At 44.6% G+C, this 25,051-nt stretch overlaps 1 protein-coding gene across 5 annotated transcripts in view; it reads left to right on the forward strand.

Moving 5' to 3' along the window:
• Positions 1-25,051, forward strand: part of CRACDL (CRACD like) — a 104,862-nt gene that overhangs the window by 41,274 nt on the left and 38,537 nt on the right. For 3 of the 5 annotated variants that reach the window (XM_007068979.4, XM_043537216.1, XM_037898550.2), the window contains exons 1-2: positions 1,021-1,262; positions 24,839-24,915. In XM_007068979.4, coding sequence (XP_007069041.2) covers positions 24,849-24,915 — 67 coding nt within the window. In that variant the 5' untranslated portion in view covers positions 1,021-1,262; positions 24,839-24,848. Of the gene's footprint in view, positions 1-1,020; positions 1,263-24,838; positions 24,916-25,051 lie in introns of those variants that run through there. The other 2 variants (XM_043537206.1, XM_043537224.1) reach the window with 1 other exon arrangement.

Below are 25,051 nucleotides of genomic sequence, written 5' to 3' on the forward strand. Positions count from 1 at the left end.
CGCAGTTGTGAACTTCAAGGCATATGTGCTTCATAGAAGTCCTTTAGTAGCCCTTACAAGAAACATGCTGGTGCATCTAGGAAAAAGGTAACTGTGGGGTTCTTTTCCTCTTTTCTTAATCTTCCTCTCATCTCTTCCCCCCCCCCCCCGGCTTTTATTTGTTTTCAGTACGCACACAGAGGAAATTAAATGCAAAATATAATAATTAATACAGTGATGAAGTGAGCTGTAGCTCATGAAAGCTTATGCTCAAATAAATTTGTTAGTCTCTAAGGTGCCACAAGTACTCCTGTTCTTTTTAGTTGTGAGGTAGTGGCCTTTAATATTTAAATGCATGAAATGCAAAAGTAAATGTTCTTGTGGCAACATTAATTTGCCTGCATTGCACGTATGTCATATTCCAGAGTTCAGCATTTAGAGTGTTAGAATGCCTTTTAATATATTTTACAGTGAGGGATATTTGGGCCAATTTATTTAGCAATTGGAACCTTTACTTTTGTATTTCCTGATTTTTGTGTGTTTGACTTCACTAGCGCAACACTGCATTAATGTTGCATTCATGTGGAGGGGTGTGTGGTTTTTTTTTCTATTTTCTGTAACAAAGTAATTTGGCCACCATTTAGATTAGTGAAGGGGAAATTTTAACCTTATCAGATTTTTCCACAACTTTTTTTGGCAAAGAAAATAGCAAATTTACCATAGATTTTTACAAATAAGCTTAATGCTTTCATGAGTGGTTCGTTACTGTTACAGAGCGGTTTTATTGATGTTTGCACCTGATGTTTGTCTTTGCTGCTATCTTTTAAAAGTTCAATGATAAATTTTTCTCTGGAAGATCTGTGTGTGCTTATTTATCTCCTGTATTTTCGAGGAAGTCATCAGAACCTAAGCTTCCTGGGCAACATCAAACTCTGCTAAGAATTCAGGTCAGGAACTCCCTCCCTGTTTCCTAGCAACTCTGGGATAGTGGTGCTTTCTCCTTTTGACTGAATTGTCCAGCGTCAGATATAGGGATCATTTGGTGCAGGGCTCAGGGCAGTGTTAATAACTCATACTTTGGGAGAAGCTCATTGACATAGCATGGTGTCTGGTTGTTCCTGAGGTATATGATGTGTCGCACAAGTCAAATGGAATCAAGACATCTTCAGAATCCTTTCATATAAACTTAAAAGTGCCTGTGTTTGGCTAAGTGAGGGATTTCTCTTGTTACACCAGCAACGTTTTGTATTAGATTGAATCTGGCAAAACAAGTACATATACAGGTAAGCAGTTAAAGTTCATGTTTGATTGGCTTGAAGGTTAATTTTCCTGTGTTGTCATATGTTTCTTGGTTACTCAGCTGAACAACATTAAATTGTGCAAATATTGCGCTGCCTTTTTACTTATTAAAGTTTCATCAGGTGGTAAGGAAAAATAGTTAGGTGGAAACATGAGCTGGCTCCCCACATTGCTTGCTGCTTCTGTTTTATGAAGTGCAGAAAACAACCTTTAAACTTCTCTAGTTAATCTACTGTCGAATTTACTAATGAAAAATTCTTAAGTGATTGAGAGTTATTGTTGCCACGTCCTCACTGAAGTTGGCTATTATACACAGTAGTATGTTTACCGAATGAGAAATTATTAGTTTTTCTAGCTAAGTGTTGTTTGCAGTCACTGGCATGCGTTGCCTGTTGTATTTAAAAGCTGAAAATATGTTGCTGCTTTTTATGTCTACCTCGCTCGTGTACAAGTGGAAACTTATTAGTAAAGGAAAACAGACGATGCACTGTTCTCAAAATACCTAGGAACTAAATTATTTTGCCCTTCTTGTGCTAGCTTCCTTTCTTTTAAATTATTAATGTGCACTAAAGTCCATGAAATATATACCAGAACCCTTGCCCGTTGTTGATTCTTATGTGACTAGTCAGTTTCCTAAAGGACTGTTTCTCACAGAAAATCCTACTTTCACAAATCTGGAAACATATACCTCTAACTTTGTGCAGGTTAATTTTCTTTAGCAGCCTACACAGCTTGATCCTCAGGTGTTGTAAATTGGCATAGCGCCATTGATTTCAGTGGACGTATGCCGAGTTACACCAGCTGAGGGCCTGGCCCTGTATCTTTGGCGTATGTGCCCTCACTATGTATTTGCAGTTCCTTTGCATGTGAGTTTATAATGATTTCCACACAATCTGAGCAATGGATATTGAAGACTGGAAATCTTTAACTTGCGATCAGCTTTTAAATTTTGGTCTCCAATTTGGGATTCCTTAATTTGAGTGCTCAATTTGAGACGTGCGCCAACTGATTTTCAGAGATGCTAATTACCTACAGTTCCTCTTTGCTTTTGCGGGGACTGTCAGTGCTCAGCAGTCCTGAAAGCAGGCCCAAGAGGTCTCAAATGGGGCACCCAGAACAGTGGCCACTTTTGAAAAATTTTGACCTGGTTATCTAGATTCTGATCCCAGGGTCCCAAATCTTTCATTATCACTACAATACGTACTGCAAAGTTTAAGCATGAATTCCTAAGGCATATAAAATAACTTTGTGTCTTTTTAAAAAAAATACTTTCACAGGACCTATCTTTTGCCATGACTTTTCTGTGTGTCAGAACGTTGTTTATTGTAAAAGAAACAAACAACCCCATCCCAAGTATGTAACGTCGCACTGCTGTGCATCTGTGTTTGGGGTGACCAAGAGAAGAGAGGGGGAAAGCTAGCTGACTGAGTGCTTTAATACTTCTGCTGTGCTGCGCCAGTGACAGAATCTTCCAACCCTCTCCTGTACAAGGGATGTGTCATTAACTTGCAAGTGACAAGAGCCTGTTACTACTTCACCAGCATCACCAACATTTTGTGAGGGAAGCTAGTAACAAAAGAATCTTCATATGCTCCCATGCAGGGCTCTGGTGGAGCTGGCCTCCAGATGGTTCTCTGTCTCTCTGTTCTGTCATGACCTCTGTAGGCTCTCTCTGGGTGTAGTCTTCTGGCTTGTGAGTGCCCCCTTTTGCTTCGCATCACTTGTCCCTCTTGTGTAGTCACCTTGTGTAACCTGGGTGCCCTAGCACCCCTCATGACTCCTTTAGTCCACTCTGATATCTCTTTAATGGCGAGATCCTCACAGGAGTGCCATCTCCAGGACCAGTAGGCCTTTGGCTGGCTAGTCATATTCTAGTGCTTGCTTTCTCTGATTGATGGCCATCTCTACTCAGTGGCGTCTCCATCCTTCTGGCTGCAACAGGTCTCCCCTCATTAGTAGCAGAGTTTTGATCCTTTGTCCCGTCAGTGCCTGCACGGGACTGTTTTGGTACCCCTGTGATGGGGTATTCCTGTGTGCCAAAAATGCTAACAAGGGATCTGACCTTCCTTGAATTCTTCCAAGGCAAACTGGAGTCCATCGTCAGTGAATACAGGCTCTGGAATGCCATATCTCACAAAGTGGGCCTTCATTTTGCAAATTACTGACTTTCTTCTTATATAAGGAAGGGCATTAACCCCCCAAGAATTTGACTAGTAATCCACTGTAATGAAGTGGATTTCCCTGAAGATAAATAAGTCTGCTCCCACTCCCATAGTCAGGTGGCCAGCTCATGTGGAAACAGAGTCTCTTTCTGCTGGCAGGAATCACACGGCTGGTGGCATCACACCCGTCTATCAAGGAGTGGATTTGTCTATTCATTCCTGGCCAGTAAACACTCTCTTGAGCCCATCTAAGACAGTTCTCAGTGCCCAGGTGTGAGGCATGTATTTTTTTTGCATGACATCCATACATAACGAGCAGGGACAATAGTTTCCTGTTTTCGAAATATGATTCCATCCTGGACGCTCAGCTCATCTTTAATTTGCAAATATGGTTCTGCTCTTATCGGTACTTGGCTTTTATCTTCTGGCCACCTGGCTAGGATTGCTCTCTTGACTGCCTGTTCTTTTCCATAGCCTCGTTGATTTCCATTCGCCTCACTGCTGAAACTAGGCGATAGTGCTGTGTGTTAATGGATTCAGTGTCCTGATCCCCTTCCCGCAACTCATTGATGCTGGGTATATATGTCCTGGTCAGGGGGTCCACTAACACCAGTGATCATCCTGGACAGTCTGATCTCTACTTGGTAGCACTGGAGGCTCATAAACCTCGGCTGCAATCCCTTGGGAGCACTATGAAGGTGCTTTGCTGTGGATTGTCTCTAGGGGTTTGTGCACAGCCATCCCTTGGGTAGGGCGAATCGGGACAACCGCTCTGGACTCTGTGCTTTGGAGGGCTCCCTGGGCCGGTGCGATTGGCCAGTGCAGTCAGTCCCAGAAGAGATTAATCTGTCACTTCTGCCCCGGGCCCTGCACTCCGCTAAGGACTGCTCTGGTGGGCTGACTGGACTATTACTGGATGGCCATAGGTGTACTGACGGAATTGCTCCACTCCAGATGCCACAGCCAGAAGCTCTATTTCCTTATGGGCATATCCCCATTCAATCTCTGACAGGGCTGTGCTGGCATACACAATTGACTGCTCCTGCAAAATAGCTATGCTCAGTCCTTTCTCAAGTGCACCACGCTGGCATGTCAGTAGCTCTCCTGGCTGGTAGTACATCAGGACAGAGGCCTCTTTATCCAGGCTTATGTGCCAAAACACATTTCTCACATCACAAGACTGTAAAGATTCTGGCTTTGGAAAGTTCTGAAAAGATGTAATCAATTGTGGGCATTGGATATTAGCATCTTTTCAATGCCTGATTCAATGGCTTGGGTCTGTGCAGATGTGTGATTTGCCTGATGGCTTCTTTACCGCTATCATGCTGTTTACCCAGGCTGTACTGGTCCCTACAGATGCTATGATACCCCTGCTCTGCAGACTTTTGAGGTCCTTGCTGGGTTACATAGCATCACTGGAATTTTCCATAGCGCTAAGCGCACAGATTCCATTGTGGGGTCTACTTCCAGCCACGGCTTTCCTTCAAGGCAACCACGGCTTTTGAAAACATCCTCATCTGCTTTTAAAATTGTCTCTTTTGTCCATGGAACTCCCCTTTTTGCTTCTCGCACAGCAGCTATAAAATTCTGACGCTACATCCTGATCAGATCCATGGCTTGTAAGTATGGCTGTAGTCCTCAAGAAGGGTCTGTGGTGCTTACCATCTGCCACCACAGACTTCAGTAGGTACCATCTGTTATTTTTTGGGTTAGTGACTATGAGGTCCCATTTTCCTACAGACGGCATTATGCTCTCCATTTACATTGTTAGATTGTGTCTGGTCTTTGTAATGGGTGTTGGAGTCCATTCATCCCGAGGAATCACAATTGTAGGAGGCCCCGCTGTCCAGCTGAAATCACACAGGACATTTCTCTATTAACGTTGTTGCATGCACAGAGATTAGTATTGTCCCTTGTTGCTTTCCTGTCCTGACAGTCTGAACCTGATAAGTTCTCAGACTCAAGGAGAGAGTCATGAGGTCATCACCACTGCCTGATGTGCCAATTCCCCCCCCCCTCCCCATGTACACATCTGACTGAGTCTTTCTGAGATCTTCCTCTGCTCTCACAGGTAAAAGTCAACTTGACACATTCCTCGCAGTGCTATTGTAGTGTGGGGGCACTTCTCCATTACCTGCTCATGCTGTCTTCCATAGTAAATGCTGTCACAGTTCCAGATAACTGCACCTGTATTTCCCCTCGGTTGTCCAGCAAGTGCACCCACTCTAGGCTTCTGGTTTCCCTGGTCACTGCCTCTCTCCCTCCTGACCTGGGGCATTTCCAGGCTGACCAATTTCCTGCATTCACGATGCTATTCCCAGCAAAAGACAGGCTGTCTAAGAGGGATTCTTTTTGCCTTCTCTTCAGAGACCAATAACAGTGTAATTGCCCACAGTTATAAGTTACCACACAGTTCTTTTTAAGCAAACACAGCTAATTCTTAGGTGAAAGCATCACAGAGAAAACATAAAAACAATAAAAGAACCTCCATGCATGTTAATAAGCTTACCGGAAATCAACCCAACACTAACATGGGCTCTAGTAGGAACAATTCTTCAAAAACCCCACCCAGGGGTTTTCCTGTGGTTCCAAGTTCATCACCCTTTTTGCTTAGACAAGAACACAGTTTTCTGGGGCCTCAGAAGGGGCCAAAGTCCTTCCAAACTGTCTCTGATGGTGGGGGTCTTCCGTGGACCAGAGGTCCTGTCCATTTACTGGATCAAAAGAAGGCCATGAACTATCTTAAACTCAGACTGTTAATTCAAAAGTCCTTTCTTTGTCTTTTGGTCCCTTGAGAACCCAATTTGGGTCTTTGAACTGTCCTCATATAACAGGTGATGTAACGAAAGGTCCCCCCTCAGGGCAAAGCATCAAAGGCTGAGTTTGTAGATGGGAGTTTGTGATCTCCCTCTGACCAGAAATCCCACTTCCCATGTATTGTCCCTAGAGATCAGTCCTGTCTGCTACATTGTTCAACATAGTCTTTGAAGTTTGCAGTACTTCCCAGAGATTGCACTAATCCTCTCTTCCTCCTAAAGAACTTCCATACAGTTCCACAGTAATACATAAACACTTGTAATACAATGGACTGCTAAAATACTTCAAATCTCATTAGATTAATTAGGCTTAATTTAGTTCAGTAAGGTTTGTCCAGGAAATTGCCATCTGTCATAAATGCATCTCACTTTGGGGTATGGATCCCTGGCCACCTGCTCTTCTTTGCTGTTGTCTCGCTGCATGTCCTCCTGGGATATTATGCCTTATCGAGCTTTCATCCTTTCTCTTGAGGCTTCCACTCTCTACCCCATGTCTAAACATCTGTCTAATGTGAGATCATCTTCCTGGAGCAGCCACTACCACAGGTAGTGATTCCAAGTGCCACAGACTGTCCAGTCCTGAATCAGGGGGTCTGTCAAGTCCCAAAATTACATACAGCAGCCAGTGTGTTTAAGGCAGTAACACAGGGGTCTATCGCTTCCCCTTCAGATTGGTCTCTATTGAGAATCCTGTGTTGCTCCAGAGTTTCAGGTCTGTGAACAGCTTGAACGCCTCCTTCCACTGGATCCTAGGTTTGTGTCTGCAAAATCCAAGGCTCCAGAGGTTTTCACACTGAGTTCCATGACTCACACTGCCAGCTGTTGCACAGCAGAGAACTCACAGCTCAGACATTACCACCGTATTCCATTAGCAAAGAGTGAAGCTGAATGCAGGTTAATTTGAACAAGTGGAAGTTTATTAAACCCCATGCACTCTGTGCACTGCTCTACCCATGTGGCTGAGTTGTTTCCACCCCACCTCCCACTTTCCCTGTTTTCCTGCTGACCTGTCCCCTCAATAACAGTCCCTCCAGGGAACTTGGGCCCTCCGACTCCAGTTCCACTGTTTGTGTTACAGTTTCTATTTAAATTCTGAGTTCATATCCTTGATCTGGAGCAGAGACAGTATTTATTTTTCCAAATGCAGAGATAGGGAAAAGAATGATTGCCTGAAAAAAATTCTCTTTATTTCAAACATAAAATACAAATATAGCGAATGGCATAAACAGATATCAAGAATGGAAAGGTTTGTATGTGTATATATAGAAAATGAGGAGTCTACCAGACCAACAGAAGCTGTTAGATTTGTGAAAAGCTCATAGTGCTTTTTGATTAAACTGAGGAGCAAGATTAAGCATAGGAGGAGGAACATAGCAATGTAGCTTGATAGGAAGTGGACAGAAAGTAACCCTTCACACTGTCCACAAAATGAATCCTCTGCTTTCATTTTGAAAAGGTTCTTCAATTTGGATCGTATTCTGCAGAGACTGGCTGAAATCAATTTGGAGGCCATTGTGTGAATATGGGCTTGCATTCAAAATCTCTTGCTATTTTTCCTGAGGTAATGTTATCAGGTTGGCATCCATTCAGGACAGAGAAAGCAGAAAGGCCCATGGAATGTAATCTCATCCACCTCCAACCTGGGCTCAGCAAAAGGAAGTTCACATTCAGTTGTGGGGAGGAGGAGTGGAAATCTATCAACTGCATGAAAAAACTTGTACAGATACAGACAGACATCATCTTCCTTTCCAAATGCAAACAGATGGACATCGTACCAAAAGGACTGAAGGTAAAAAATCCATTACAATCTACATACCACACAGACTATGCTGACAGCTTGTGCCACACGCTCTCAAAGAAACTGCGGAATCACCTGATCAACATCCTCTACAGCAAACAGGGGAAGATTAAGAATGAGCTCTCAAAAATGGATACTCTCATAAAAAACCAACCTTCCACACAAACTTCCTCGTGGCTGGATTTTACTAAAACTAGACAAGCCATTTACAATGCACACTTTACTTCTCTACAAAAGAAAAAGGACACTAAACTTTCTAAACTACTACAGGCAACAAGGGGCCACAGCAATGGTTCCCTCAACCCACCCAGCAATATTGTTAATCTATCCAACTATACTCTCAGCCCAGCAGAAGCTGCTGTCCTATCTCGGGGTCTCTCCTTCTGCCCCTCCACCCCCTCGAACATGATACAGTTCTGTGGTGACCTAGAATCCTATTTTCAACGTCTCCGACTCAAGGAATATTTCCAAAATACCTCTGAACAACATAATGATCCACAGAGGCCTGCCTACCAACATTACAAAAAGAAGGATTCTAGGTGGACTCCTCCTGAAGGTCGAAACAGCAGACTGGACTTCTACATAGAGTGCTTCCGCCGACGTGCACGGGCTGAAATTGTGGAAAAGCAGCATCACTTGCCCCATAACCTCAGCCGTGCAGAACACAATGCCATCCACAGCCTCAGAAACAACTCTGACATCATAATCAAAAAGGCTGACAAAGGAGGTGCTGTTGTCATCATGAATAGGTCGGAATATGAACAAGAGGCTGCTCGGCAGCTCTCCAACACCACTTTCTACAAGCCATTACCCTCTGATCCCACTGAGAGTTACCAAAAGCATCTACAGCATTTGCTCAAGAAACTTCCTGAAAAAGCACAAGATCAAATCCGCACAGACACACCCCTGGAACCCCGACCTGGGATATTCTATCTACTACCCAAGATCCATAAACCTGGAAATCCTGGGCGCCCCATCATCTCAGGCATTGGCACCCTGACAGCAGGATTGTCTGGCTATGTAGACTCACTCCTCAGGCCCTACGCTACCAGCACTCCCAGCTACCTTCGAGACACCACTGACTTCCTGAGGAAACTACAATCCATTGGTGATCTTCCTGATAACACCATCCTGGCCACTATGGATGTAGAAGCCCTCTACACCAACATTCCACACAAAGATGGACTACAAGCCATCAAGAACACTATCCCCGATAATGTCACGGCTAACCTGGTGGCTGAACTTTGTGACTTTGTCCTTACCCATAACTATTTTACATTTGGGGACAATGTATACCTTCAGATCAGCGGCACTGCTATGGGTACCCGCATGGCCCCACAGTATGCCAACATTTTTATGGCTGATTTAGAACAACGCTTCCTCAGCTCTCGTCCCCTAACGCCCCTACTTTACTTGCGCTATATTGATGACATCTTCATCATCTGGACCCATGGAAAAGAAGCCCTTGAGGAATTCCACCATGATTTCAACAATTTCCATCCCACCATCAACCTCAGCCTGGTCCAGTCCACACAAGAGATCCACTTCCTGGACACTACAGTGCTAATAAACGATGGTCACATCAACACCACCCTATACCGGAAACCTACTGACCGCTATTCCTACCTACATGCCTCCAGCTTTCACCCTGACCACACCACACGATCCATCATCTACAGCCAAGCTCTGCGATACAACCGCATTTGCTCCAACCCCTCAGACAGAGACAAACACCTACAAGATCTCTATCAAGCATTCTTACAACTACAATACCCACCTGCGGAAGTGAAGAAACAGATTGATAGAGCCAGAAGAGTTCCCAGAAGTCACCTACTACAGGACAGGCCTAACAAAGAAAATAACAGAACGCCACTAGCCGTCACCTTCAGCCCCCAACTAAAACCCCTCCAACGCATTATTAAGGATCTACAACCTATCCTGAAGGATGACCCAACACTCTCACAAATCTTGGGAGAAAGGCCAGTCCTTGCCTACAGACAGCCCCCCAACCTGAAGCGAATACTCACCAACAACCACATACCACACAACAGAACCACTAGCCCAGGAACCTATCCTTGCAACAAAGCCCGTTGCCAACTGTGCCCACATATCTATTCAGGGGACACCATCACAGGGCCTAACAACATCAGCCACACTATCAGAGGCTCGTTCACCTGCACATCCACCAATGTGATATATGCCATCATGTGCCAGCAATGCCCCTCTGCCATGTACATTGGTCAAACTGGACAGTCTCTACGTAAAAGAATAAATGGACACAAATCAGATGTCAAGAATTATAACATTCATAAACCAGTCGGAGAACACTTCAATCTCTCTGGTCACGCAATCACAGACATGAGGGTCGCTATCTTAAAGCAAAAAAACTTCAAATCCAGACTCCAGCGAGAAACTGCTGAATTGGAATTCATTTGCAAATTGGATACTATTAATTTGGGCTTGAATAGAGACTGGGAGTGGCTAAGTCATTATGCAAGGTAGCCTGTCTCCCCTTGTTTTTTTTCCTGCAAACCCCCCCCCCCCCAAGACGCTCTGGTTAAACTTGGATTATTGCTGTGCACATTGTAAGATGAGCTGTTGCCAGCAGGAGAATGAGTTTGTGTGTGTGGTTTTTGGAAAAGGGGGGTGTGTGGGGGGGGGTGAGAAAACCTGGATTAGTGCTGGAGGTGACCCACCTTGATTATCATGCGCATTATAAAGAGGGGTTTCAAAGGGGGATGGGCTGTTGCCAGCAGGAGAGTGAATTTGTATGTGTGTGTGGGGGGGGGGGGAAGGGTGAGAAAACCTGGATTTGTGCTGGAAATGGCTCTACTTGAGGATCACTTTAGATAAGCTGTTGCCAGCGGGGGAGTGAGGTGGGAGGAAGTTTTGTTTCATGGTCTCTGTGTGTATATAATGTCTTCTGCAGTTTCCACGATATGCTATGCATCCGATGAAGTGAGCTGTAGCTCACGAAAGCTCATGCTCAAATAAACTGGTTAGTCTCTAAGGTGCCACAAGTACTCCTTTTCTTTTCTCATTAAAAAGCTACTGCATGCACCCCTTTAGAGTGAGTCCAGTGCAAACTGTTAAGCAGCAGCCTGTTCAGCTCTGCATTTGGCCCATGGGTTTAGTGAAATGAGAGAGTGCGGAATGTGTTTGCCGGATAATAGTTATTGTTAAGTAAGCAAACTCTGGTGCCTGGGGAGATTCCAGCAGTTGAGATTGCATTGGCAGTGTCAGAACTTCCTGGATAGTGTTTGTGTATGCTGGGGAAGATGCTGGCTTCTGAATTTTCAGCTGAAGATCTAGAGAGTAAATGTGGTGAGGAGTGAAGAATGGTGGAGAAGGTGCCCACTCTCCCTGTGGAAACAACTTTTCCTCAGACTGCTGCTCCAGCAGCAGCCAGAGGCCCAGTTCCTTCACACTGCTACCTGTTGCTAGAATGATTGAGGAGGAGGACTGGTCCTGGGATTGGAAACTTGGTTTCTTTTTACAAGTGCATCCCAGGTGACTCCAGGTTAGAGCATAATAGCAGCAGGTTCTGCAGAGTGATGTGGTCTAGCATGAAGTAAAACTGGACGTGCTGCAGGTAGGGGGCCAGTATTGGCATCTTGGATGAGCAGATGCTAGAAATCAGCCTTCTCGTATTCTGTCTAGTATTAGATGGCAGGCTGGTATATCTTTCTAGAGCCACAAAGGGTCGTCTAATAATTATACTATTTACCTCTGTGTGTTCTCTAATCACCTCCTTTGTTTATAACAAGCAATGTTTGGACTATTTGTATGCATTGTGCAGACATTTACTTAGACTGGTTTTACCTTCGTACTGTCGGAATTCCTGAGTAATCCAGTAAAGTGTGTCCACTTCTGTACTATGGCATCCACTTTTCCTCTTTATTTTGCAGTTTGCACTTTTCAATAAATTCTTGGCAAAACAACAGCAAGTAGCCCTGGGATATAACTGTGCAATGCAGAAAGAAAAGGAGTACTTGTGGCACCTTAGAGACTAACCAATTTATTTGAGCATAAGCTTTCGTGAGCTACAGCTCACTTCATCGGATGCATACTGTGGAAACTGCAGAAGATCTTTTTATACACACAAAGCATGAAAAAATACCTCCTCCCACCCCACTCTCCTGCTGGTAACAGCTTATCTAAAGTGTGGGGGGAGGTATTTTTTCATGCTTTGTGTGTATAAAAAGATCTTCTACACTTTCCACAGTATGCATCCGATGAAGTGAGCTGTAGCTCACGAAAGCTTATGCTCAAATGAATTGGTTAGTCTCTAAGGTGCCACAAGTACTCCTTTTCTTTTTGCGAATACAGACTAACACGGCTGTTACTCTGAAACCTGTGCAATGCAGGAAACTATTGCATGTGATTACAGTGAAATGTGAAAAGGTTTTGCTGTTGTTAGTTTCTGATGGAGCTTAATGAAATCACTGATTGGATCACACCTTAGGAAGCTGAAAGCAAATAGTCGATGCAACATGGAAGGGCTCAGAATTAATGAAAATGTGCAGAATATTATGAACAATGGGCTGGGTTCAAACCTACTGTATGCAGGTGCAATTCCTGTGACTTCATTGGCTAATTTGGTCCACTGAGCTTTGTTAATAGCAGCTAAAACTCACTAAAGGCCTGATCCTGTGAAGTACAAGCACTTCCTGCAAAGTGCCAAAGCATCCTAAACTCCCAATGATTTCAACATTTCAGAGGATCAAGCCCTAAACCTGCTTAATTAATGTAGCCACTTGCAGTATATACAATACTGTGGAATTCTGTAGGGTTTCCTTTGGTTCCAAGAGAGTTTTATTCTTTCTTTCACCTAGAAAGTATGTGTGTATATGTATACAATTTGTTATATTTATGGTTTCAAAGTGAAAGGGAAGAGCAATGTATGCTGTCTTGTGTGTTCTTTAATGAAGCCATTGAGACTCAATAACAATTTGACTTTCCACTCATTCTGAATAATAATAGGTTTTTAAACAATTGCTTTTGTAAAATAGTTTCAGGAATGTTAAATTCAAGAATAATTGCAATTGCTGATTGTGGAGTTTAGATGTAATTCTTCGGTAATTAAACCAAGACATTCTACGTTCGTTCTTTACTGCTTTAAGGGATAGTTGCAATAAGTTTCCGATACTTTCCTGAAACTCAGCTCTCAGTCATCTTTGCATGCTGATGTATGAAAAGGCTGCACTGTCTGTAGAACAAGTTTCTTAGCTAAAATACTGTTCGTGTACATTAGATACTATTTTAATGCCATTTTAAAAGCAAAATATGTCTTTCATTTCCATCAGCAAAGAAGGCTGATGCACACCTGAAAAATGTATAATTACAGGTAACAGCATGAACAGTTAAATAGTGTAGCAAGATTCTGACTTTCTGGGGTCTTGGAACTTTATACAAAGTAGCCCTGCTCTCATCATTCCAGTGTTTGTTCCAAGAAAGGACAAGAGATGCTATCCTGTTATCGTATCAGATAGCCATCCAGCTCGTTCTGTTTTCTACTGTATAGAATAAAAATAGGGTTGCCAACTCTGACTGAAGCTATTCCAGGAGATTTTTTTTTCCCCAACATGACATAATGTCATTATTTTAAAATATCCTATTAAAATCTCCTGGAGTGCTTTCAACAGTCACCTGGAGATAGATGCCGATTCTGGGAGACTCCAGGCCAATCCTGAAGGGTTGGCAATCCTAAATAAAAATGAAAAAACATTTATTAAAACAGCTACTTTGTAAAAAGAAAAATTTATAATGTGGTGAGTAGAGGGGTTATGTCTTGAGTATAGTGCATTTTGTGTTGATTTTGCTCTGCCTCCTAAACTCTCTCTTTTCCCCCATATGGCCTTTTAGTTGGTGGTGGTGTGCTTTCGCTTGCATCCTGTTTGAAGGGGGTGGAAGCTAAGCCTGTCCCTTGAACGAGGCATGACCTTTTACAAGACATGTTCTGTTTTAACCATAAATTATTCCCTACCATAAATACTCAATAGCTTTCAGTTACATGGTAGGAAAGAATAATTTCCTCCGCTGCAGGGATCACTGGGGGGTGCAATTCTATCGGTCAGACTCCACAGTCATAGTGGTCCTTTCTGACCTCAGCTGTATGACTCTATATATTCTTTGTTAGAGTGTGCTCTTTTTTTCCCAATTTCCTTTTTAACAGGCTGCTCTGGAGGAATGTTTATAAAGAGTTTCTCTCCTTTCCTTTTGAACTCATAGAAAAAAGAATGGTCTTTGACATGGTTTGAAAATATGAGGGAGAAGTTGCAGATTCCCCTTCCATCCCCATAGAAATTTGTTGTGTTTGTAATTTGTTGTGTGCTGCTGACTGCTGCTGTCACATTAGGTTTTCTGAGGATGCTACCCAGAGAGTCTGCACATTCTGTGGAAATAAATAATTACAAATGCACTAGGGATGAGAGTTCAGGTTGTCTGATAACTGAGGCAAAATGTACACTGCCAAATCAAAATAAAAGAATTAAACAAAGAAGCCACATCCAGCATATCTGACTAAGAACTCTCGTAAGAAAATGGAAGAGGCAGTAGGTGCATGGTGTTGCTATTTTTCTGTCCTGATCTGTGATGACTGAAACGCTGGTCGTGACAAATGTTAAAATGTTAGCACAAGTCCTTGTCAGGGATGCATATGAAGCCAGGTGTATTCCACCGCCCTCATCTGCTTTTCTGCAGGGTCCTTCTCATTTTATTTTTGAGGTCCTTAGGTACTACCACAATACCAGCAGGGATCATGGGCCCCGTTCTATTAGACCTTTTACAAACTAGCAATACAAAGGCAGTCCCTTACCCAAGGGAGGTCGCCACCAAGGGTTTAGACAATATAAAAGAGGGGAATTAACTGACAAAAGGGGCAGTGGGGAGGAAGGTGACAGTAGAGACAGGTGGTTTGTATAGATCAGTAGCCGCAGTGGTCTCAGTAGTCAGAACTAGTTGCCACCTGTATCAGGGTTTCCTGCTTCTCCATCTCCGGCTTTGGAAGTAGAGACATGTTGATGCCCCTTGGCTGTGTTCCTCTTGTGAACCCCTCAGTTGTATCCTGAAACTTCTGCTCTGGGTGCTGCTTCTTCTGCTCTGCCTCTGTTTGCTTGGGATCCTTGAACAGGAGGTCCAGGTCCCAAACTGGGGGATGGGAAGAAGATGGGGAACTTCTGACTCACTTCACAGGAGCCTAAAAATGGGGCATTTTTCTTAATATTGTAAAGTGTTGTGAGGGATGCGCAAAAGAGTTTTATAGCTGGTGGGTGTGGGTTGGAGAGGCTTTATCTTTAGTAGGTACAGGAAGGTTTATCAACAGGAGGGCTGAGACATTTGTCATGAGGAAGGGGTTGGTTTGGAAGTGCTTGTCACTGGGGAAGTTGAAGAAGGCTTTTGCAGCTGGAAAGGGAGGGTCAGTTTGAAGGCACTTGTCACTAGAAGAAGGTTTCAACAGGAGGGGATATTCAGTTGGGCTGTGCTTTTCACTAGAGGATATTCGCTTGACATACTTCCATTTTTCTGATTTTCCCCTCCCCCACAAGTGACCTTCCAGCCTCCTCCCACCACCCACTGTGATATCTCCGTATCACGATCCTCCCTGTTTTCAGAGATAAACTTGGGGGTTTAGCTGGTTGTTATGGAGGTGAAAAATAGTTGTGAGCTTTTGATGTGCTCCAAATCCTGGTCTCCTGGGATTGGATTCATGACTCCACAGTAAGTCTGGCATGCCAGAAGACGTGGGCCGTGGAACATCACCACTGCCCAGGGGCCCGTGAAGGTTCTGTTACTCCCACTGCTGCTGCTAGGGAAGCTCTGCTGGCTTTCTGAGCTTGTTACCTCCCAAGAATTCCCACTTTTACTTTCCTCCCCATCTATAACTGCACGAGGCTTGATGTCAGGTCTAGGTCTGTGGAAAAGGCTAGGGAACCCCTCAGTTGTATCCTGAAACTCCTGCTCTGGGTGCTGCTTCTTCTGCTCTGCTGGAGGTGAAGTGTTTTATGGATTTGTGACCTTGCTTCATTCCTAACGTTCCTGCTTTTACCTTCCCTGAGTCATATGACTGGGGGAGGGGACTGTGAGGAGCATGGCCCATGCAAAGTGCCCGTCATGTCAGGATTAGCTCTGTGGAGAGGAATAAAGAGACCCCCAGTTGGCTGGATCTGATGTAGCTTCCGTGGCTGTAGCTACTTGCAGCTAGGGACTCCTGGCTGTTGGGCTTCCTCCATACCCCAAGAATGCCTGCATTTGCCTACCCTGAGCCCACATTAACACACGGCTGTAATCTAAAGGTACAAGTTTTAGTACATTTCACAGTATTTTGAAAGTTAAGGGCCAGATCCTCCGCCCACTGAAGTTATTTTTAACAATGCTTTTTAAAATATTATTTATATTGAAGTTTTTCATTAGCAATAAAATGTTATTTTGTCTAATTGTAAAATATCTGGATATATCAACCGTAGGAGAGAGAGGAAAATTAACAGTTATCACATTGCCACATTCTCTCTTGTATTCTTTTCATTTGCTTTTTCTCCCCAAGTCTAATTCTTACCTCTGAACTCATTTAATTTTTAAAAAAGGGTGCGGGAAAGAAGAAAGACAGCAAAAAAATCCTTATTTAGTAATGCCAGCCTGAAACTCCTTCCCCTGTAGGAGTGAGATTGAATGGGACAAATTTCTTTGTGACATGTCATCATCAAGATATGGACACACCTTGTTGTCCTAGTCACATAGTATGTTTTCATAACACAACTTTCATGAGAAACTACTGACCTTCTGCTCCACTGAGTATTGTGTTCTTTCATACAAATGAATGTGGATGGTTGTGATAGGTCTGTAACAACTAAATCAAATGCTGGCTCTGAATCCAAACTGCAAATGTTTATCATCTGAACATTCCCACGCCTTGGTGATCTGAAATCCAAATCAAAGCCTTGCTAGATTTTAGGGTGTTAGCATGCAGTGTTCAGATTTGGTTCGTTAGTTTGCAGGCATCATAGGGACTCTAATTTAAAATAGTGAGATTTACTTCTAAGGGTATGTCTACACTACGGAATAAGGTCGAATTTATAGAAGTCGGTTTTTTAGAAATCGGTTTTATATATTTGAGTGTGTGTGTCCCCACAGAAAATGCTCTAAGTGCATTAACTCGGCGGAGTGCTTCCACAGTACCGAGGCTAGAGTCGACTTCCGGAGCGTTGCACTGTGGATAGCTATCCCACAGTTCCCGCAGTCTCCGCTGCCCATTGGAATTCTGGGTTGAGATCCCAATGCCTGATGGGGCTAAAACATTGTCGCGGGTGGTTCTGGGTACATATCGTCAGGCCCTCCTTCCCTCCCTCCCTCCGTGAAAGCAAGGGCAGACAATCGTTTCGCGCCTTTTTTCCTGAGTTACCTGTGCAGACGCCATACCACGGCAAGCATGGAGCCCGCTCGGGTAACCGTCACCGTATGTCTCCTGGGTGCTGGCAGACGTGGTACGGCATTGCTACACAGTAGCAGCAACCCATTGCCTTCTGGCAGCAGACGGTGCAATACGACTGCTAGCCGTCCTCGTCATGTCCAAGGTGCTCCTGGCCACGTCGGCTGGGAGCGCCTGGGCAGACATGGGCGCAGGGACTAAATTTGGAGTGACTTGACCAGGTCATTCTCTTTAGTCCTGCAGTCAGTCCTATTGAACCGTCTTATGGTGAGCAGGCAGGCTATACGGATTGCTAGCAGTCGTACTGTACCATCTTCTGCTGGGCAGGCAAGAGATGACGATGGCTAGCAGTCGTATTGTACCATCTTCTGCCGGGCAGGCAAGAGATGAGGATGGCTAGCAGTCGTACTGTACCATCTTCTGCCGAGCAGCCATGAGATGTGGATGGCATGCAGTCCTTCTGCACCGTCTGCTGCCAGCCAAAGATGTAAAAGATAGATGGAGTGGATCAAAACAAGAAATAGACCAGATTTGTTTTGTACTCATTTGCTTCCCCCCCTCCCCTGTCTAGGGGACTCATTCCTCTAGGTCACACTGCAGTCACTCACAGAGAAGGTGCAGCGAGGTAAATCTAGCCATGTATCAATCAGAGGCCAGGCTAACCTCCTTGTTCCAATAAGAACAATAACTTAGGTGCACCATTTCTTAATGGAACCCTCCGTGAAGTCCTGCCTGAAATACTCCTTGATGTAAAGCCACCCCCTTTGTTGATTTTAGCTTCCTGAAGCCAACCCTGTAAGCCGTGTCGTCAGTCGCCCCTCCCTCCGTCAGAGCAACGGCAGACAATCATTCCGCGCCTTTTTTCTGTGCGGACGCCATACCAAGGCAAGCATGGAGTCCGCTCAGCTCACTTTGGCAATTAGGAGCACATTAAACACCACACGCATTATCCAGCAGTATATGCAGCACCAGAACCTGGCAAAGCGATACCGGGTGAGGAGGCGACGTCAGCGCGGTCACGTGAGTGATCAGGACATGGACACAGATTTCTCTGAAAGCATGGGCCCTGCCAATGCATGCATCATGGTGCTAATGGGGCAGGTTCATGCTGTGGAACGCCGATTCTGGGCTCGGGAAACAAGCACAGACTGGTGGGACCGCATAGTGTTGCAGGTCTGGGACGATTCCCAGTGGCTGCGAAACTTTCGCATGCGTAAGGGCACTTTCATGGAACTTTGTGACTTGCTTTCCCCTGCCCTGAAGCACATGAATACCAAGATGAGAGCAGCCCTCACAGGTGAGAAGCGAGTGGCGATAGCACTGTGGAAGCTTGCAACGCCAGACAGCTACCGGTCAGTTGGGAATCAATTTGGAGTGGGCAAATCTACTGTTGGGGCTGCTGTGATGCAAGTAGCCCACGCAATCAAAGATCTGCTGATATCAAGGGTAGTGACCCTGGGAAATGCGCAGGTCATAGTGGATGGCTTTGCTGCAATGGGATTCCCTAACTGTGGTGGGGCCATAGACGGAACCCATATCCCTATCTTGGCACCGGAGCACCAAGCCGCCAAGTACATAAACCGCAAGGGGTACTTTTCAATAGTGCTGCAAGCTCTGGTGGATCACAAGGGACATTTCACCAACATCAACGTGGGATGGCCGGGAAAGGTACGTGACGCTCGCATCTTCAGGAACTCTGGTCTGTTTCAAAAGTTGCAGGAAGGGACTTTATTCCCAGACCAGAAAATAACTGTTGGGGATGTTGAAATGCCTATAGTTATCCTTGGGAACCCGGCCTACCCCTTAATGCCATGGCTCATGAAGCCGTACACAGGCAGCCTGGACAGTAGTCAGGAGCTGTTCAACTACAGGCTGAGCAAGTGCAGAATGGTGGTAGAATGTGCATTTGGACGTTTAAAGGCGCGCTGGCGCAGTTTACTGACTCGCTTAGACCTCAGCGAAACCAATATTCCCACTGTTATTACTGCTTGCTGTGTGCTCCACAATATCTGTGAGAGTAAGGGGGAGACGTTTATGGCGGTGGGAGGTTGAGGCAAATCGCCTGGCTGCTGGTTACGCGCAGCCAGACACCAGGGCGGTTAGAAGAGCACAGGAAGGTGCAGTACGCATCAGAGAAGCTTTGAAAACCAGTTTCATGACTGGCCAGGCTACGGTGTGAAAGTTCTCTTTGTTTTTCCTTGATGAAAGCCCCCGCCCCTTGGTTCACTCTACTTCCCTGTAAGCTAACCACCCTCCCCTCCTCCCTTCGATCACCGCTTGCAGAGGCAATAAAGTCATTTTTGCTTCACATTCATGCATTCTTTATTCATTCATCACACAAATAGGGGGATGACTACCAAGGTAGCCCAGGAGGGGTGGTGGAGGAGGGAAGGAAAATGCCACACAGCACTTTAAAAGTTTACAACTTTAAAATTTATTGAATGCCAGCCTTCTTTTTTTGGGCAATCCTCTGTGGCAGAGTGGCTGGTTGGCCGGTGGCCCCCCCACCGCGTTCTTGGGCATCTGGGTGTGGAGGCTATGGAACTTGGGGAGGAGGGCGGTTGGTTACACAGGGGCTGTAGTGGCAGTCTGTGCTCCAGCTGCCTTTGCTGCGGCTCAGCCATACACTGGAGCATACTGGTTTGGTCCTCCAACAGCGGCAGCATTGAATCCTGCCTCCTCTCATCATGCTGCCGCCACATTTGAGCTTCAGCCCTGTCTTCAGCCCGCCACTTACTCTCTTCAGCCCGCCACCTCTCCTCCCGGTCATTTTGTGCTTTCCTGCACTCTGACATTATTTGCCTCCACGCATTCGTCTGTGCTCTGTCAGTGTGGGAGGACAGCATGAGCTCGGAGAACATTTCATCTCGAGTGCGTTTTTTTTTCTTTCTAATCTTCACTAGCCTCTGGGAAGGAGAAGATCCTGTGATCATTGAAACACATGCAGCTGGTGGAGAAAAAAAAAGGGACAGCGGTATTTAAAAAGACACATTTTATAAAACAGTGGCTACACTCTTTCAGGGTAAACCTTGCTGTTAACATTACATACATAGCACATGTGCTTTCGTTACAAGGTCGCATTTTGCCTCCCCACACCGCGTGGCTACCCCCTCAACCCTCCCCCCTCCCTGTGGCTAACAGCAGGGAACATTTCTGTTTAGCCACAGGCAAACAGCCCAGCAGGAATGGGCTCCTCTGAGTGTCCCCTGAAGAAAAGCACTCTATTTCAACCAGGTGACCATGAATTATATCTCACTCTCCTGAGGATAACACAGAGAGATAAAGAACGGATGTTGTTTGAACGCCAGCAAACATACACTGCAATGCTTTGTTGTACAATGATTCCCGAGTACGTGTTACTGGCCTGGAGTGGTAAAGTGTCCTACCATGAAGGACGCAATAAGGCTGCCCTCCCCAGAAACCTTTTGCAAAGGCTTTGGGAGTACATCCAGGAGAGCCGCGAATGCCAGGGCAAAGTAATCCTTTCACATGCTTGCTTTTAAACCAAGTATAGTATTTTAAAAGGTACACTCACCGGAGGTCCCGTCTCCGCCTGCTGGGTCCAGGAGGCAGCCTTGGGTGGGTTCGGGGGGTACTGGCTCCAGGTCCAGGGTGAGAAACAGTTCCTGGCTGTCAGGAAAACCGGTTTCTCCGCCTGATTGCTGTGAGCTATCTACAACCTCATCATCATCATCATCTTCTTCGTCCCCAAAACCTGCTTCCGTGTTGCCTCCATCTCCATTGAAGGAGTCAAACAACGTGGCTGGGGTAGTGGTGGCTGAACCCCCTAAAATGGCATGCAGCTCATCATAGAAGCGGCATGTTTGGGGCTCTGACCCGGAGCAGCCGTTCGCCTCTCTGGTTTTCTGGTAGGCTTGCCTCAGCTCCTTCAGTTTCACGTGGCACTGCTTCGGGTCCCTGTTATGGCCTCTGTCCTTCATGCCCTGGGAGATTTTGACAAAGGTTTTGGCATTTCGAAAACTGGAACGGAGTTCTGATAGCATGGATTCCTCTCCCCGTACAGCGATCAGATCCCGTACCTCCCATTCGGTCCATGCTGGAGCTCTTTTGCGATTCTGGGACTCCATCATGGTCACCTCTGCTGATGAGCTCTGCATGGTCACCTGCAGCTTGCGACGCTGGCCAAACAGGAAATGAGATTCAAAAGTTCGCGGTTCTTTTCCTGTCTACCTGGCCAGTGCATCTGAGTTGAGAGTGCTGTCCAGAGCGGTCAAAATGGAGCACTCTGGGATAGCTCCCGGAGGCCAATACCGTCAAATTGTGTCCACAGTACCCCAAATTCGAGCCGGCAAGGCCGATTTAAGCGCTAATCCACTTGTCAGAGGTGGAGTAAGGAAATCGATTTTAAGAGCCTTTTAAGTCGAAATAGTGGACGGGTGCAGGTTTACATCGATTTAATGCTGCTAAATTCGACCTAAAGTCCTAGTGTAGACCAGGGCTAAAGCAGGGATTGATACTTTGTAAATGAGATTGTATATCTGTGCCAAATTTGAAATGCTCACTTATTGAGTACAGAATGATTTTTCTGAAAATTGACAAGTAATACTGTTAATTTCCTTATGAGTTTTTATAATCTTTCAGTGTGACCCTTTCTGACATTTTTTTTGCTGAGTCAAATCTTTTTTCTGATCCCTCTAGGAGTTAAATTCCTAATATTTGAGCTTTGATAATTAGCTCACTTGTAGACTGGAAAATGCTACTTTAAATTTGCTAATCTGAAGCTTTTTAACATCTTAGTCATAAACATCTCTTTATATGTGAGAATTTGCCACCAAATTGGTTTATCACCCAAAATTTTAGTTGACAAAATGACTTCCAAATATTCAGATAATGAGTGGTCTATACTCTATCCATAGGATGTTTAGGGTCTATAATATTCCTGATATTCAGCTCGTGTAAATCAAAGTGAATGGAGCTATGCCAGTTTGTACCAGCTGAGGATCTGAGCCTTAGTATCTGTTGCTTACGCAGGGACTGCAGGATCCAAAGAGCTCATACTGTCTAATAGATACTACCGAGTGTAAATAGGGTCTGGAGTTAGGATATGGAGGCATTGGTTTGGGTCCATGCCTGTCATTAGCATTATCACAAGGTGAGGTTGAGGTTTTTCTGGCACCCCAGAACTGGAGAGCTATAACATGAATAATTGATTAGATACCATACACATTAATCTATCATAAACCATTGGGTATTTTCGTGTGTGTGTGTGTGTGTGTGTATATGTATATATAATATGTATGTATGTTTGTGGGGGTGGGTGCCAGTGATTGAACCATACTATATATAGAGATATACACCTAGCCTCTCCTGTATGGTTCAGTCACTGGCACCGCCCACACATACACTCAAGCCAAAACCCAGAAACCTAATAAATGCCACCCAAAGTCAACAGCTGGTGATGTCAGCAGGGCTCTGTAGATACTGAAGGTGGCACCCCGTGCTGCTGCCTTCCCTAGACAGCTCCCTGGGAGGGGGCCCCAGTGTCCAACATGCTTAACATCAGTTAAAATGGAAAGGGCTCTAGGACTGCTTTATAGCGTTTCCTAGAGAAGGACATACATACCCTCCGACTAAGACTCCCGGCCTCCTGCTGCTCTGGCACCATTGCTGCTGTTCTCTGCCTCCTAGGGAGAGCTGCTCCTGGAAGTGGGAAGGCTACTGCCTCACTTGGTTGGGAGTAGACATGGTGTGGGAATCCTCTGTGGTACTGGGCATCAGGAGGAATTTCTCTGGCTGCTCCATCACTGCTGCTGACTGCCTCCCGAGAAGATTTGGGGAGTTTCATAGGCCACTCCCGAGGGAGGTTCCGTCCCATGTGCTCAGGGGTTGGCCATTCTGCTTCCTCATAGTTCTGTCTCTTTTTCCTTTCCCTCCACGCCCGCCCATGTGAAGGGGCAGATAAGGTCCTTGGACAAGACCCCTGGCCTTGCTGCTTCACTGCATTCCTTAATCAGGCAAGTTACTGCACTTGCTGACTAACCTGAGGCACTCCCTTCCCTCATTTGCATGTGTTGAGCCCACTGTCTTCTTAGTGTTTAACTTTATTGATTATTAATTCTGCTAAATAATAAAAAAAATTAAAAACTGTGATTCTGGAAGGGTTCATTTTCAATGAATTTTGCTGGCCTGGTTGATGTAGAATGTAGATCCTGAATATGGCAGGAGAAGCATTCATGTTATTCTGTGATGGCAGTAACTTTGGTAGTGTAGGGTAGTGTAGTGGTTTGTCATAGTCTGGCTCAAAAGTCCACTGATGTTTCAGGCAATGCATCATGTTTCAGGCTGGAGCAATCAATCTTACATTTCCATTTCTCTAAGTCCTTGAATTATGTGCCTACTATTGAAGCTTTCTCTTATTTTAGTGGTCCATGACAGCCATGATGTGTTAGTTTTTCTATGTAGGTTCTGATATGGGCACCAATCACCATGGTGTCTGAATATTTATCATAGTATTTGAGTCACAATCAATGGTATCTACTATTTTATACCATGTCTACCATGAACTGATGGTTTTGGCAAACAAAGCCAACCTCCAGATGAGGAGGAAAAAGGAGCACAGCTGCTCTGAAATAGAATTTTAAATTATAAATATTTATGTTTTGTCACCAAGCCTGGGACATGTATTTATTTAGAAATATTTAGTAATTAGATTTTTTTTATGGACAGAACTATGATTTAGGAATCGTCTTACTATTTTAAAAGAAAATCATTACACATATAATGAACTGTGATAAGATGTTCATTATTTTATTTTTGACTTATATTTCTACATTGTCCTGGTGAGTAAATGAATTTTAAAAAGGCTGTCACCCTTTTGTGAATTTGTCAAAAAAAAGAAACTATACAACAATGGGCCACAATCCTTCAGTTTAAATTCAATTGAAATAAAATAAAACTACATTCAGTATACTTTTATATAGTATTTTTCCATGTAAACAGGTGCTCTAGTTACAACAGAGAAGTTATGAGATCCCTAATGGGTAAGGAAGGCAGAAACACAATTGCAAATAGGAAGGGAAATAGGCCGTGAAGTAAATTCTCTCTGAAGAGGTGGTTCACACACTATGGAAAAAGTTTGGGACCTCATTTTCTGTCAGCTGAGGCCAGTGAGAGAACTCTCATAGAATGAAATGGGAGCAGGATTGGGAGTTGTCTTATTAAGTTCCAACATCCTATGGAATTCATTCCAATATTACCTAAAGCACTTTGCCCTATGACTTATTTTTATCATTCTGGGTGCATACACTTAGGTGCATCAGTGTAAAATGGTCATTTGATGATTATTCGTTTCAAAGAAAAATTAGTTTACAAACACCTTCCTCCTCCCTCCCTTTTTTAGTGACTATCACATGAGTTCCACAAGGATAATGGATGCTAAATTGCGAGAGGCTGAAGGATGTGGTGAGGACAATTCAGGTACAGTGCCTATTTTCCATCTGTATATGAAAAGTATTCATTTACTGTTAAGAATTCTTGAGTTTCAGTATCATTTGGTCTTCTCACAGTAATGATTCTATTTATTTAGGGAATGCGCTTATGTTCTCTCTCTCTC

This window comes from Chelonia mydas, chromosome 1, assembly GCF_015237465.2.
Source record: "Chelonia mydas isolate rCheMyd1 chromosome 1, rCheMyd1.pri.v2, whole genome shotgun sequence".
NCBI lineage: Eukaryota > Metazoa > Chordata > Testudines > Cheloniidae > Chelonia > Chelonia mydas.